At 43.0% G+C, this 16,169-nt stretch overlaps 1 protein-coding gene across 1 annotated transcript in view; it reads right to left on the reverse strand.

The window, feature by feature from the left end:
- The window catches only part of CSMD1 (CUB and Sushi multiple domains 1), a 398,630-nt gene that overhangs the window by 342,778 nt on the left and 39,683 nt on the right, over window positions 1–16,169 (reverse strand). The window contains exons 11-12 of the mRNA XM_032593032.1: window positions 5,691–5,860; window positions 1,141–1,297 (exon numbers count right to left, since the gene is read on the reverse strand). Coding sequence (XP_032448923.1) covers window positions 1,141–1,297; window positions 5,691–5,860 — 327 coding nt within the window. The remainder of the gene's footprint in view (window positions 1–1,140; window positions 1,298–5,690; window positions 5,861–16,169) is intronic.

Genomic DNA, 16,169 nt, shown 5'->3' on the forward strand with positions numbered 1-16,169 from the left:
AATCAGCAGATTAGTGAAAGATTGGACTATCTGGTACATTTCATTGATTACTTAATTTTCACTATTTATCCACACCAAGTAGCTCATGTTTTACCTTACTTGTTTGGAAGTATAAGTGGTGGAAATAACAGTGATCATACTGCAAATAACTCTTTTAGAAGGCACAGTCTCTTTTCCTTCTTTATTTTATATACTTCTTTCTCTTCTTCATTTTCATCTTTAAAAATATTTTTGGGGGGCCCCTGCGTGCCTCAGCCGGTTGAGCGTCCGACTTCAGCTTAGGTCATGATCTCACAGTCTGTGAGTTCCAGCCCCATGTCAGGCTCTGTGTTGACAGCTCGGAGCCTGGAACCTGCTTCAGATTCTGTGTCTCTCTCTCTCTCTCTCTCTCAAAAATAAATAACCATTAAAAAAATATTTTTTGTACTTTGATTGACATTAATCAGGGGGCACAACAGGACTCTGTGTAAAACTGTAGGTCCGTGATCACAGCCTGACTCCACCAGCCCATACACCTGGTATCTTCACAGCAAATCCTGAAATTCTTTGTGTTTAGTTTTCTTATTAGGACATTAGTGGTGCTAAGAAAGAGCTTAGTACGTGGGGTTGTTTTATTTCATGACATTTATATGTAGTATATGTGACTAAATTACACACATGTAACTGACATTCTGTAATATATAGATTCTAATATTTACACATGTAGATATAATAGTAAAGTACTGACGTAGGGTAGACATTCAAAGTTATTGCTATTAATTACATCAAACATTCATTCTAAATCTTTCATATGTACAAATATGAGTTTTTGTCAATGCATACTATATTATAATCAGAATTTATTAAGCTCAGAAGCTCTTAAAAGTCATGATAGTTTCTTTTCAGGTACAGTCATTTTCTTATGAAAATATTAATGCATCTAAGAAAATAAATTTCAAACTATCATTTCTGGCAATATATCTAAATTAAGAATTAAATATTAATTCAGAACACAGTAGGGAGACCAGAGAAAAAAATCAGTATTTAAAATGTATTAGCTAAGCAAAAAAAAAAAAAAAAAATCATCAGCTAGGTATTAGATGAACCCCGAGATTTAAAAAAACAAACAAACCTGAAATGATGACGTCATATGCTACTTACTCGTATAGGTGAGCTGGAAACCCTGGTCGGTTTCAGAGCCGTTGGTGTTGAATTCCAGCCACAGGTGATTGGAAGTGCTGTTGAGGACCAGCCCCATGAGCTCATTCTTAGTGAAGGACCCCAACGGACGTGATGAACTGTCTTTTCCATCATACACCTAAACAGAAGTCACAGCGTGAATCCCCGGTTACTTAATTCTATTGCACGTTAGCAATTTTAACATGACATTCAAATCTTCAAACACGTGACCTCGTGCAGTACTTGAAAAACATATACAGTTTACTGAAAGTTGAACGTTTAACCCTGCGAAGCAGTCTTGTTTCTTTAGGTTGTATCATTACCATCAACACGAAAGACACGAGATTCCATCTGTGGTCAGCTCATTCTACATGAATCACTTTGGGAGTCCTTCCCTTGTTTACTTAAAATTAAATACATCTTTATTTGCATTTCCAAGTTCCATTATTTACCTTTCTCCACCTCCCTCAGAATGCACTTCCCAAGATTGAAGGGGCGTACACAATTTTAGCCATGGCGTCGTCTGTGACCTATCATGCAAGTATTTGGACATCCCTCCTACCTGAATGTAATACAAGACAAGATGTGGAAATCTTGTCACATTTTGCAGCCTTTGAGGTTGAGGGGACTTTAGTCTTGAATTAGTCGTGATAAAAGAATCCCATCATGTAATGACATCAGAGACACGTGCTGTCTTCCTCCAGAACACTTTGTATTTGACTTTACCTTCCTAGGTGGTCGTGAAGCATGGGTGTTTAAAAGGAATATTTGGAAGGCAAGTAGGCACGTTTGGTTTTGTGTAGATGTTCGAGGTGAGAGAGAGGGGGCATTCGGGGTTGCGTCCCCGACTTTCACTGGGGGAGACCACCCTGGGCGTGGATGAGTGCCAGTCACATTTCCCAAGTGGGGACTGGGTCAAACAATTTAGGGCACAGGCATGTGGGATAGCTCGCAGGAACCTTTCATGCTGATGGCAGAATAGACCGGACTTGCATTCAGGAATGACTGACTGCTGAGGCCCCCCAACAGCCCTAGCAAAGTGTCCAGAACAGAATGCACAGTGGCAAAGGATGATCTGTCTGCCCCTTTGAACTACTGGAATGGCTCACAGCAAGGAGCCACTGGTATGGATAAGGGTTTTAAGGAAGAAAGAATGAATGTGTATTACATTGGAAAACATCCAGTTTCTCTTGATTAAAAAAAAATCTTAAATAAAGGCCATGAAAGTCCTCAGTAGATTTGTCCAATGTCTGTTCACTTGCCCACTATTTTCCTTCTCACATGGATTAATTCTTACTTTTCTTCTCTCAACTCCCTTCTAATAAGCGTACAGAATGTATACCTTGCTTGACAGACTTACACATGTATACACACTCCTAAAAGATAAGAGCACATTTGGGAAAATTAATTTTATGGCTCATTATTTTACTCCTTTCCAATTAGATAAGTATGTGTGAGAGGAGTAGAATCAAATACCCTACAACTCCTCACTAAAAGCCAGTAAGAGGCTATCGTGGAAAAATCATCCCTCGACTCAACATGTGCATTCATCAGACATGGTGTGTCTGCGACACCAGAGCGTAACGAGTTTTAAGTCCAGAGGAATCTGGGTCAGAAAGAAGATGCCCAGACCTTGCGAGAAAGGTCTCGTCTCACAGCACGTACCACACGATTCTCTGTAAGTTACAGAAAGCCATAGAGATGAGGGGCACAGAAGTAAGGAAGCCATCACGTAAGCTCGATCCTGAGAGTTCCGGAGCGCTATCAATAGTCACCTCCACTGGCCCTGACGGGACGCTTCCCACAGATCAACTAGATCATCTGGACAGCGTCCAGCTCCCGGGATCCTCAAAGCTACAACCACTCAAAACGAATCATCGCCACGCTGAATCATGGGCTTCTCCCAGCCCATGATTCTGTCCTGTCTACACCGCAGGCAATGAGCTCTGCGCTTGGCAGAGCCTGGCAGGTGAGGAGGAAGAAGCCACGCACCACGCGGAGCATCACCCTGTCAGCTCCCTCAAGTTACAAATCTGGATTCAAGTTTCCTGCGGACCACAGACGACCACCCAGACGGTATCAGAAGTCAGAAGACTTGATTTTTAATTCCACTGAAATTAGGAGCAAGCCACAGCAGTTCAGCATAACACCCCTCGGTCACACGCCCTCGTCTAGCTGCTGCCAGGACCCAGGTGTTCCTTTTTGGTACTGGAGAAAGGCTCCCCGAGTCCTGTTACTACAAGGCTGAACTCTGTGCAGCACAAACGGCCCTCTGATTTTGAATTTAACCCATGCCCTCCGCCCAGAGCGGGATGGCCGAGCGAGCAGGTGGCCGCCGGTTAGGAGACCTCACGCGGCATCCTGAGCGGCAGGGTGGGGGGTGCTGAGGGGAGGGGGCGTTTCCCAGTTTTACAGACTATACCCAAAGGTCCGTTTCCAAAATTAACTCTGCGTTCCATATATATTCCTTTCATGACATCTCTTTCAAGCTCTATTTCTCTTACACGTTTTATTTTTCCCATTTGATGTGAGAAAACATGTTTTTATACGTGGAAATCCATGCACAAAACTTTGGTCTTTCTCACTGGATCCTACTATGTACGAAGGAATGACGTGAATAGCATTTAAAGCTAAAAATAAGAGAATCCCACTTGAAAACTTTTTGACAAGGAGATATGTATTAGCATAGCCAATAAAAAAAGACATGCTTGCAAAACATTCAGGCATTTCAGATGACTGACACTTTCTCTGCAATTAAGTGAGGTAAACATGATTTTTTATTTGCTTTTTGTTATAATCAACAACTTTAAACTACGTGCAATCACAAATGAACATCATTCACTTCTTCTGCGGCAATAATATTTATCAGTGTACATTTTATGCGGTATCTCTAATCACTCACCTACACCCAAGCATGGTTAATTGTTACTTACAAGTTTTCTCTGAAGGCTTACTGACTTCTAAATTTGAGGTTATCAGAGAATTCAGAAAATGGTTCCTTACGACGCAACTTTAATTTTTTTTTTTTTTTTTTTTACATCGGTGAGAACATATTAGTTTCCTGCCTGAAAATCACTTCTTAATGACAGAGCTTCATGATGTCAGCATGAGGTTTTGAAAGACTATTACAATAGAAGAACAATGACAATAAACCTGGTCTTCTCAACAATGACATTGAAATAGTCAAGGCCGGACTTAGGAGGGAGTAAGGCACTTTAGGCTTTCAGTGCCTCTGAAGTGTGAACATAACAGCTAATGAGGTCAGGGTGGGGATCCTGGAGGGACCCCTCTTTAACCGTGTGCAAATGGATGACAACCGGGAAGTCAGTGATGGTTCCCTCTCAACTGGCTCTCTGCATCTTTTCCCGGTGTTGGCAGCTCAGGGCGTGTGGATTCTCCTGAATGTGAGATGCGTCAATGTGTGAGTCCATGTAGATGTAAATGTCACTGGAAAACCCTAGAACTTCACAAGGAATGAGAAGAGAGATGTCTCCCTCCTGCCACAAATGAGCTGTGTCCCCTGGACCGGGTGCTCACTCCTCACTGGACCGAGCAGGGAGACGGGTTGGGTGGTGTCCGCCATTAGTCTGATCCCCCTCTTTGCATATGCCCTCGCTCTCCAGATGCCCCTCCCTGGCCCCTAGATCCTCGAAGAGTTACAGGAGAGGTGGGAATTGCAGTGGAAACATTAGGGATGATGGCGGCATTTCCAGCTAGAACTGGGTCTCATAGACCAGTGCAAGCCTTGACTTTTCCTGGAATCCATTTCTGCTGGGGTTGTTTTTTGTTTTTTGTTTTTCCTGGAGTCCACCTACAGGGGGGTGGTGTGCTGGGTCCCGCACCCCAGAGCATTTCCCCGAGGCTCTGGTGCCCTGTATTGTCTGACACACAGAACCCTAGTTTCTGGTCCTATTCCAAGAATGTCCCTGAGTCCCATGAACACAGCTCAGACTCGCCCACTGAAATTCTGTCTTGTCTGGCATGGCCTCTCCACATGAGCTCTGCTCTATGGTCTGGTGATAGCGGCTGGGCTTGCTTCCACTAGCACATCAAAGTCTTTCTCACTCTCAATGTTGGGACCACATCTAGTCATCGAGAATGGCTATTCAAAGCGTGGCTTTGGGGGCCCACTAGCTTTAATAATCACGCGTGCTCAGCGCAATCCTGGACACATCCACCGACAGTGTATTACTTAAATCTCAAAACATCCCTCGAAGATGGGCATCATCATGTGTTTTCACACATAAGGAAGCTAAACCTCAAAAATGCTGAATAATCTGCCCAAGACACACAACGGATGTTAGATCCAAGACTGCAGACTAAGATAGATCACAGTCTACACTCACGCCACTGAGGAACATGGCTACCTTCCCCCTTCTCAATCCAATTGGCTAAGTAAGTTGGAAAAGATATGTCCATCTAAATGTGTGTGTGTGTGTGTGTGTGTGTGTGTGTGTGTGTGTGTAGATGGACAGATATTTAATTTGCGCCTTGAGAAGAGACGGACTCACATAACAGAAGATTCTTCTTACCTTCAGAATGTCTCCTTCAAACAGCTGGAAGGTCCGTGCTCTGAGATGGATCCCCTTCCCAGCTTCTGTTTCTATCTTATAGATACACTCGTGGTTATTATCGTAATTTGATGGGAAATTTGGGGACAACAATGTTCCTTCATTTCCTCTGACACTTGCTCCGCATTCAGCTAAAATAGATAGGACATTAAAAAAGAAAGAATTGAAAAGTGGAATTACTGATTTTAACACATAAAAATTCTACAATCATGACGGCCCTCTCCTCTCTCAATGCATGTTTCTAATTAATATACTGTTTTTATAGATTGGTGTTTTTTTTTTTTTTTTTTTTTTTTTTTTTTTTTTACTGTTTACCAGCTGGACAGGAAATAGTCTCTATTCATTCATTTTCAAGATTTCTTATCTGTTTTCAGAGTACCTCTTACTCCACAGAAGCACAAAGAGATCTCGAACAAAATCACTACACCCGAGCACACTGGCTGTGTCACAGAGCAGTCATATCCCTCCCCAGGCCTCATTTCTACTTCACGAAACATCCCTGCCAATGCCACTGTGACAGCTCTGTGGTACTTACATTGATATTTTGTGGCATCGACCCGAACACATTTAAAGGGGATCTAAAGATAAATAAAACCACTCAGCAGCCCCACCAGTGTCACAGCACCGAGCCTGTCTGTGTTCCATCTCGGGACAAAAGAACATTCAGTGGAGGTCAATGTTATTTTCTTCTGCCCTTCTCCTGAAGAAAGCAGAGGTAATTCACTTCTAGATCCAAATTTGCATAAAAGAGTATTTAATCAGGGTAAAAAATAAAAATAAATTTGGTCTTCACATTATGTCAACTCAGACAGAGTCACTTAACCTCTCAGCTCACCTTAAAAACAAACGGTTAGCCGAAAGACCACAGCTTTAAAACCCTGTAAGTCCCAAATCACCACAAAACAATAGAGGTGCCGTGTGTGTGTGTGTGTGTCACAAGAGAGCCCCACCGGATTCTGCACCAAATAATTTATTGGCCACACTGTGTGGCAAGTGCAGTGATTTTTAAAAACTCAACAAAATAAGTATGAGTCTGAAGAACAATGGTCGAGTTGGAAAGTGACAATCAGGGAAATGCACCATTTTAGTGGGGGTGAGGATGAGGGAGAGGGACTCACAGTGTGCAGTGTTGTGCCATGTTCCGTAACTTTGGCGGACATGTTGTGCGTGCCCATTTTCATTAATTGTGACCTTCCTCTCACAATTAAGAACATCACCTACACTTGTAGCCACGATCCCGAGCCTCTTTGCCAGAAAATTGCTACAGAATTAAGATCAGCTCGTAATGATTTGTGCACTTGGATCTCATAATGTCCCCATGTAGAAGGGCTGGGAGAACATCCACACACAAGAACTTGGGCTCACCTAATCCTTATGTAGTCTTTTTTTTTTTTTTTGTAATTTAAGGTTTATTTGAGAGAGAGAGAGAGAGAGAGAGACAGAGAGAGAGAGAGAGAAGGTGGGCGGGCAGAGAGGGAGAGACAGAATCCAAAGCAGGCTCCAGGCTCTGAGCTGTCAGCACAGAGCCCCACACGGGGCTCAAACCCATGAACCACGAGATCATGACCTGAGCCGAAGTCAGACGCTTAACCGACTGAGCCCCCCAGGTACCCCACAACCCTCATGTACTCTTAAGTGAAGACCTAAAGGCAGGCTTTGCTCGGGAGCAGGGGGAACGTTTTGAGAAATAAACACAAGGAGTTGGGTGAGCCACCAAAATGGCAATGGAGCTTCGTAATATTACTTTAAAACCACAGATATATATTTCTATTATCATATTTATATGTAATCATGGTTTTTAATCATAATCATCTTTTAAAATATTTTCTAAAGACTACAAAAATATATGGGAGACAGGCAAGTGATGTGTCTCTCAAGCTGGATATCTGCCTTTTGAACAGTCTTTCCGTGTTAGCAATCTACTGATTCTTAGGCCAGCTCAGATTGAAGACATACATCAATCAATTTATACATTAAATGCAACAAACATTTTAGGTAAGTAACCCCCTTGGGAAATAATAACTCATGGACATTCTTATACGTTTTCTGCCTTTTTTTTTTCTCTCCTAGAGAAATAGGACATTTTAAAACATAAAAACCAGGATAAATGGAAAGAATATCAAAACAGCAAGGTAGAATATTGCCTTTGGCTGCTCTATGGATAGAGCAGTGGGGGGGTTCAAACTTGTTAAAGATATCAGGGTGGAAAAAAAATCTTTAAAAAAACTCAACTGAATTCTGATAGCTGGACTCAAAAACCTAGTCACAAATATTAGGGGTTTTTATTTAAAATTGAATTTGACAGTGATCAATAAAGTGAACCATTCAAAAATGAAATTTAAGTCCTTTTATCCATTACCTTATGAGTTTGGAAAGAAGTCTTGCAATGGAAGATGTAAAAAATACTGATACTGTAGCAAATAGGTTATTTTTAGTCAAGGAAAACATTGGAAGAAGGATTTGTATGGCTATAATAACTGGCTGTGTGTATGTGGGTTTACCGTACATCTGAACATGTCAAGTCTATTATTGACTGTGTGCATTACAAGTCACAGTAAAGTACAGGCGCTCTTGAGTCAAACCTCCCTAGAGGTGGGCTGGAGGTGAAAGGGATAATGAGGGTCCTGGCCCTCCCTCTAGTCACCATCTGGTCATCAGGAGAGGCTGTGGTCTTCTTTCTTGACTGAATGAGGTCAGGAGGATGGAGGGAGGGTTGGAACGCATAAGGGGTAATTAATTGAACACAGTGGTAAGTCTACGCATCTTGAACCCAAGTGTGGAATGCGAGCCTTGCCTCTCTCGGGAGCTATGAAAACACGTATGACAAGTCCGAAGGTGTCTTCAGGGGGCACTCTGTGAGGAAAGCAGAGCCAAGGAGAATCAACTCTGATGGGTTTCATCCATGAGCCCACCCCTGAGGAAAGCACTACCCCCTCCCAAAGGCGGGGGCTCGGCCATGTTCACGTTCGTCCTCCGTCTGTATCTGTGGTTCGGCGTTTGTGGAGAATGGGTTTTGTTCTCTCGTTTTCACCGTGGTTGGGATCTCTTTCTTTGGTCTTCACGCCACTGCGTTTCTATTCTTTTCTTCTCCTTCACACATTTGTCACGAGGAGAATCTTCCAGAACCAGCCAGAGGTGTCATTTTTCAAAAGTGACAATCTATCATGACAAGGCTGATACGTAAATTCTGGTAATTGTGTGTCAGATGCGTTTCTAAGTTCTTTACACGCAGGGATCCCTGTTACTTCTCAGTAACCTTATCAAATAGGTCAATGAACAACATTTCACAGGTGAGGACACTGAAACAGAGTAGCTGAAAAACCAAGGGCTTTTCCCAAGGTCACAAAACTAGTACAGATCAGTTATTGAGTTGATATAAACTCTACACACTTAGGAATGGAGTTGTGTCCCTTTGTATCCTAACTAGTGATGAATACACATCTTAGTGAATAACTCACAATATTATTGATTATGAAAAACAATGAAACTAAGATAGTATGGGTTTGCTTTATATGGGTGTATCCTTTCGAGGACTTTTGTTTGGGACAGGTCACCAGTGAACTGGAGATGGTATTTGTTTTCACATTAGCATTTAAGACACCAACCATATACTTATTTCTCATAATACAGCAAAAAGGGAGAACTAGAGAGAAGACTCTGGCCTTTGGATATGTGGGAAGGAAAAAAAAAACTGTTAAACCTAAAGACGTAATTTTACATCTCTTTTTATTAGGATTTGGATCCCGGGATTTCGCTTTAAGGCAGACATATAGTAAGTGGTGCTAATTAAGTGCACTATATAGAAATAATAGGTGTGGGCAATCGCTTGGCCCGTCGTAACTCGTAACCCTTTGTACACAGACGATTTGTTCCTTTAACTTGCAGAAACGGACCTCCTGCAAGTGAGAGGTACCTGCTCCCCCCTTCACAATAAAGTCCCACTGGTGTCAGAGCCACTGTCTCTCGGGCTGAGACACGGTAAAATCTCTAAGCGAACATTCAGCAGTAACTCATTTATTTCATACACAGCTGAACCTCAGCAAACATGACCGATACGTTTACATGTACAAGGATGGAATTTCGTTCTTCTAACGTGGTGCGATGCTTAAGGAGTCTTTCATGTGCATTTTTCTCCAAGAGTATGAAATTGCTTGTAGAATATACGAGCTTGGTATGTTGATTGTTTTTAAAAAAATCTACTTCAGTACAGTGTTTTGTATCATACAGTTCCATACTAGGCACATCAACTACTTTATTTATATTTGTATGCCTTTATATTCTTCAAAGACTTTCATGCAGATTACCACGTCATTACTTTTTTTCCTCTTAAATCGTGACCTTTACACCTGTCCTCAATTTTAAAACAGTTGTCCGGTTGGGCTGACACCATTCCAGAGAGCACGTGTGGCTGTTGCTATCGTTTTCCGATTCTGTGTCAAAAGCCGTAAGAAAATACGACATCTCAAAGGCTGGACGCGATTTGCCATTTTATCTCGACGCCTTGGTTCATCACTCAACTTGGTGCTAGCAGGTTTGGCGACACCCGGGGTCTAGCGAGAGACCTACATCGGAGATGCTGCAGTGGGACACGGGGACAGGCCGGTGTGAGACACAAAGGCTGCTTATGTGGCTTCAGGGACGTGACTGAGGTGGGCGGTCATCAGAGAACCGTAGGAAATGTGGCTGCAGGGAGACTTGGCCAGACCTCGCTAAACCAAGGTGCAAGGTCCCTAAAAGTTTGGAGCACACAGGTGTCCAGACAAAGGGTGTTCGGAGAAGAGGAAATGCCCTAAGAGACAGCAAAGAATCTTGAAGACTCTCAAAGAAAACAAAAAGGGTGCAATGGTGTGACAATGGGTTTGTGAAGCAAATTCCGGAATTATTAGTCCAGAGGAACACCAAGGAAAACCAAAGAAGTAATGGCAGAACAAATAAAATATAGTAACACTCTGCCCACTAAAGCCTGGGACTCTATCCCATAGGAAATAAAGAAAATAAGACACTAACAGTAAAAAGCAAGTGCGCAGAAAATTACACACTTTAAGTCATCGGAGTTTCAAAAATTCTTTGAACTTGACTGAAAATATCCATTGTAAACCTCTATTACCAAAGCAATTAAATGTATCAATTTTAAGTTCTTTCAATAATCCATTTACAATTGCTTTAAGATGAATGGATATAATTTTCCTTAAGATGAATCATTTGTTCTTTTTCTAAAGAACCCACTGAAATTGTAATTAAAATGGGATTGTCATTTAGAGTTTCTTAATGGAAATGGAGTAATTAAAATTAAATTAACTTAATAGAAAGGAGCCAATTGATTTCCCATAAATTCTTCCTTCAACAGTATCTACCTGTGAAGCCACCCTTATTCAGCTCAGGCTGCCATCACCAAACACCCCCAACCTGGGGCTTGAAGGACAGGCATTTACTCCTCAGGGCTCTGGAGGCTGACTTCCAAGGCCCCTGGCTGTGCCCAGATACTCTGTGCGCACATCATAAACCTGATTCAAGCAATATCTTGGCCAAAGAGCTTTTCCCCGAAGTAACACTGAGCCTGCACGCAACCCCCCCACCCCCCCCAACAGGGACTTTCCTGAACAAAGTGACAACATGCGAAAGTGTTTGGTGGCAGTGATTAAAGTTTTGTGGAAATTGCAGCGGGGCCTTTGAGACCATTGTGAATTTGTAAATTGATTATTTTAAATTAATTAACATATATATACACACGAAGTCTATATTGTATATCAGCATCTCTGCACATATGTACTCTATATATAAAGCCAAATTATTTAAAATGTGCAATCTTATTTTTACTCATAAAGAATATAGAAGAATTGAATAAAATGCTGATTCTACTTTTAATCTATTTATTATTCTACGGACCTTTATTTCTTAATTTAATGCTATTATTGAGTTACCCTTTAAGATTCAATTAAATTCAGAGATTAGTTTCAGGTTTTAATTTTGTTTCAGAAATTTTAAACCCACGGGGCGCCTGGGTGGCTCAGTCGGTTAAGCCTCCCACTTCAGCCTCAGGTGATGATCACAAGGTTTGTGGGTTTGAGCCCCGCATCGGGGTCTGTGCTGACAGGTCAGAGCCTGGAACCTGCTTCAGACTCTGTGTCTCCCTCTCTTTCTGCCCTCCTCTACTCATGCTCTGTCTCTCTCTCAAAAATAAATAAACATTAAAAAATATATAAAATAAAGAATTAAAAAAATTAAAAAAAAGAAATTTTAAACCAAAAATTCAAGAAATAAATGGAAGCAACAGACTGGTCAGCATAGGGATAGAATTGTTTAGACAGAATTGTTCAAAAGATTTAAAGCTGAGTTCAATTTCTCAAAATACAGGCAACCTATTTTGTTTTACCATGCTTCTCCAAAATATTTGTAATCCATTAAACAACTGAGGCTAATAGTGTTGACTTTTTTTTTTTTTTAACTATTTTATTCCATCCACGGGCATTGTAGTTTGTCCAATAAATGGAATTAATGAAGATATTCAACAACAAGATAACTCTTGCTTTCACTGAGTTTTCTTTTAATTCTCTCGGCAGATATTATTTGGTAATTAATCTGATGTAGATATAGAGGCTTATCATACTCGGCCTGAAAAAAATCGTGTGTTCAAAACCTGTGTGTTCAGTGATGCCATATTAGTTTAGAGAACTCTAATGGACACTCTTCATGTCTGCTCTCTAACTCCGCTCCTGTTGGGTTTTCTTTTTGTTTTTTTTTTTTTCCCAACAAGATGTCACAAGACATCTCAAATACCATGAAGTATGTTTTTTAATACTTTTGCTGATTCTTCAACACCTGTGCAGACTGGCCTCCAAGCATTCCAATACAACCAGAGCTGTCCTGGTCCCTGAGTGGTCAGGAGTGGGCACGTGACTCTCTACTTGGGCCAATCAGAGGCAACCCAGCGACCCCACAGAAAGGGATTGCCTCCGGGAAAGCGCGACCCTGAGATTCCACAGTGTGTGCAGACTTGAGAGCCGTCTGAGGAGGTCCCCGGGGGAAGGCAGGGGGTGGCCTAATGTCTTCCCTTGGGTTGTGGAGCCTGAGGATAAAGCCAGCACTCAGGCGGGGAGAGGACAGGAGAGATGAGAAAACAAGGCATCAGGTCCCTGATTACATCTGATCTAACCCGCCCACCTGAAGTCGTCCCAACTTATTTAGTTATGCTGTCAGTAAACCATCCCTTTTACTTAAACCAGTTTGGGCTCTTTTTTTTTTTTTTTAACTTGGCAATAAAAAAACATATTGAATGATATGCGTAAAATGTAACGCGAATGAAAAGGTGGCACAGAGAGGGCTTGCACATTTCGTCACAAATCACAGAGTACACAATGATATTATTTCTAGTACTCTAAACAATTAGGTTGAAATAGCCCTACGATGAAAAAGTGCAAATAAAATGATCATTTCTCTTTCATTTACAAGTGAACTGATAAAAGAGAAAAACAGCTCTTAGTTTAGGTGTTCACTAGAAATTCTGTTTAAGATGAGGTGTTTACTGGATGAAAACAAACTAGCATGCTCATAATTCAGTTGACTTTCTTCTGATGTCACTTGTGATCTTTGGAATGGATTCGCAATTTTTGGATTTGCAACTATGAATCGATCACTCTTCTTTGATTTTATTTTTAAAAATTTTTTTAGTGCTTATTTTTGAGAGACAGAGAGAGACCGAGCACAAGTGGGGAAGGGACAGAGAAAGAGAGAGGGAGAACAGAATGGGAAGCAGGCTCCAGGCTCTGAGCTGGAGGCGCTGAGCACAGAGCCCTACGAGGGGCTCGAACTCACGAACTGCGAGATCCTGACCTGAGCCGAAGTCGGCTCGTAACTAACTTGAGCCACCCAGGTGCCCCTTATTTCCGTGATTTTAAAAGAAGGAACACAGGCACAGAGTGTTAATGAATCCAAATGTTGACATCAAGAGAAAAGCTTTGGAGGGAAGCAAACTTTGACAAGCATCTATTGAATAAGGCGCACAGCTGGATTTTAGGGATCAGGTAGCCCCCAGTGTTAAGAAATAGCCTCATGGGAGGCAGAAACGTTAAGGCAACTTCCACAGAATGGAGCTATTATCACGGAGGGCCCACCAGCCAGCAGGTGACGGGGTAGAGACAGCTCATGCGTAAACTGAGTTCAAAACGATGGGGCAGAGTCAGCCGGACAGAAAAGCAGGGTGAGCACAGGGACGTGAGGGAACAGCACCGACAAAGACACAGAGGGAAGGAGAGCCGGGGTGACCAGGGGCCTGCACGGGCTTCCCCTGCTGATGCTTCAGTACGTGGCTGAGTCGTGCAAGAAGGTGGAAAGTCGGGCCAACAGATAATGGGCCTCGTGTGCCACCAGAGTCACCGCTGGGGGCTAACAGGTTCTCCTAAGGGGGCACCCTGACGGGGCTTGGATTAGATCGATCACTCAGGGAGCTCCGTCCTGCAGCCTGGGAGAAGCTCCCCAGGGCCGGGCAGACACAGCGGGCGGGAAAGCCTGAGCTGAGAACTAGGTGGGACACCGAATCTTCAAAACGGGCCACTAATTAGACGTGGAGAAGGAGAGAAAAGGAGAAATACCAAGGAGTTCCCGAGGCCTCCTGGGTCAGCTGGGGGTCGGCTACCAAGAGTCACATTTTGTCTAAAGGAACTTTGCACCCAGGTGGGCTGGAGGGAAATTCAGGAAACACCAGGCAAAACACAAGAGGCTAAATAAAGAAAGGGCACACCCAGGCCCCTGGGTGCTGTGACAGTGCAGGGCCACGGTGAGAAGTGTGGTTTCGGGTGCCCTGCGTTCCAACATCGTAAGCACGTAACTGTGGGCCAAGGTCCGAGACCCTTTGCGTCTCGGTGTCCTCATCTGTACAGCAGAAGTGACAGTCACATCACTTCATTAATTCTTGGAAGTGAAACGAGGCAACATATGTAAAGAGCTTGGAGCGGTGCGGGCTCTGGAACTAGGGATGATGGATGTTAACTATGGGTTCTTGGTTTATATTTTAGGTAACAATGTCAACACCCAAAAAACAAGAGGGACAGTGTACAGATAATGAATCTAAATAAAACAGGCTCACAGCAAATGGCATACTATAATCAACAGAGTCGACCAATCAGGAGACTTAACGTTACATGTGTGGGACAAAGCTTTGGTTTCATTGGGTTGGGAGTTTCTTCCAGATCTTAAACTATCTCATTCAGAAATTGTCAATTTGGGGAACACGGATTCTAGGCAACCTGGGAATTCCCAGGACCATCGGCAAAATACCGTATCTCTTTTTTTTGAGACAGAGTTCAGAAATGGCATCCAAATCTCAAATAAAAACCATAACCAAAAAGAGAGTGAAAACCACTATTTTAGGAGAAAGACAGACAATAGACATTTACAGACAGGTGCCCTGGTGAGAGAGAAAGATGGCTTGATTCGTGTTTACTTGTGTAATTTTTTTTTTAATTTTTTTTCAACGTTTTTATTTATTTTTGAGACAGAGAGAGACAGAGCATGAACGGGGGAGGGGCAGAGAGAGAGGGGGACACAGAATCGGAAACAGGCTCCAGGCTCCGAGCCATCAGCCCAGAGCCTGACGCGGGGCTCGAACTCACGGACCGCGAGATCGTGACCTGGCTGAAGTCAGACGCTTAACCGACTGCACCACCCAGGCGCCCCTGTAATTTTTTTTTTAAACGAAGTCCTGACTGTCAGAATATCATTAAAACACAAAAGGACCCTCTTACCAGTTGAATCAACAACATCCCTAAACCGTGCTGACAACTGAAGAGATTCTTTGCCATGGGAAAAAAGTGGGTCTTACTACAGTAACAACTTAGTATTTGTATGGGTCCTGAAATCTCATCTCCACAACGTTGCCACCCGCCTCTGTCACATGAACTAGCGGGACCAGGGCGGAACCATGGACTCCCTGTGACGCAGAGGCTCACCGCTGCGCTGGGCTGACATTAATCTCCAGATGAATGTCATAACGCTGCGTCCTTAGGCAGTTTTCTGTAACTCGCGAGGACAGACTTGAAAGATGCTAAGCCACACGGCTGAGTGGCAGGTGCTAGGCATCACCTCCGGGGTGGTGCGCAGACCCGAGACGGGCAGGTGGTTCTGTGTCTAGCTCTCCCTGCGCTCACAGCTCCGCTCCGCTCTCTGCCTCATGGGAGCTCAGTTCCCAGATTAGCAGTACATGTAACCCCACTGGGCCCGCATCCTAATCCCACCGTCTTGGAAAGTACCCAGTAAAGACCCCTGCTTCTCTCTGGAATGCCCTCTTGAATTCCTCAAAAGCACACTGAGAAGGCTACTCTGGCATGGAAGTTTCTACAATGCCCACTTTGCAGGAGTATGCCACAATCAAATCAAAAGCGTTAAATGGCAAAGTTAACAAGGAAACCGGTATTTTAAACTGTCCCCATCATGACACCAGGAGAT

The sequence above is a fragment of the Lynx canadensis genome, chromosome B1 (genome assembly GCF_007474595.2).
Source record: "Lynx canadensis isolate LIC74 chromosome B1, mLynCan4.pri.v2, whole genome shotgun sequence".
NCBI lineage: Eukaryota > Metazoa > Chordata > Mammalia > Carnivora > Felidae > Lynx > Lynx canadensis.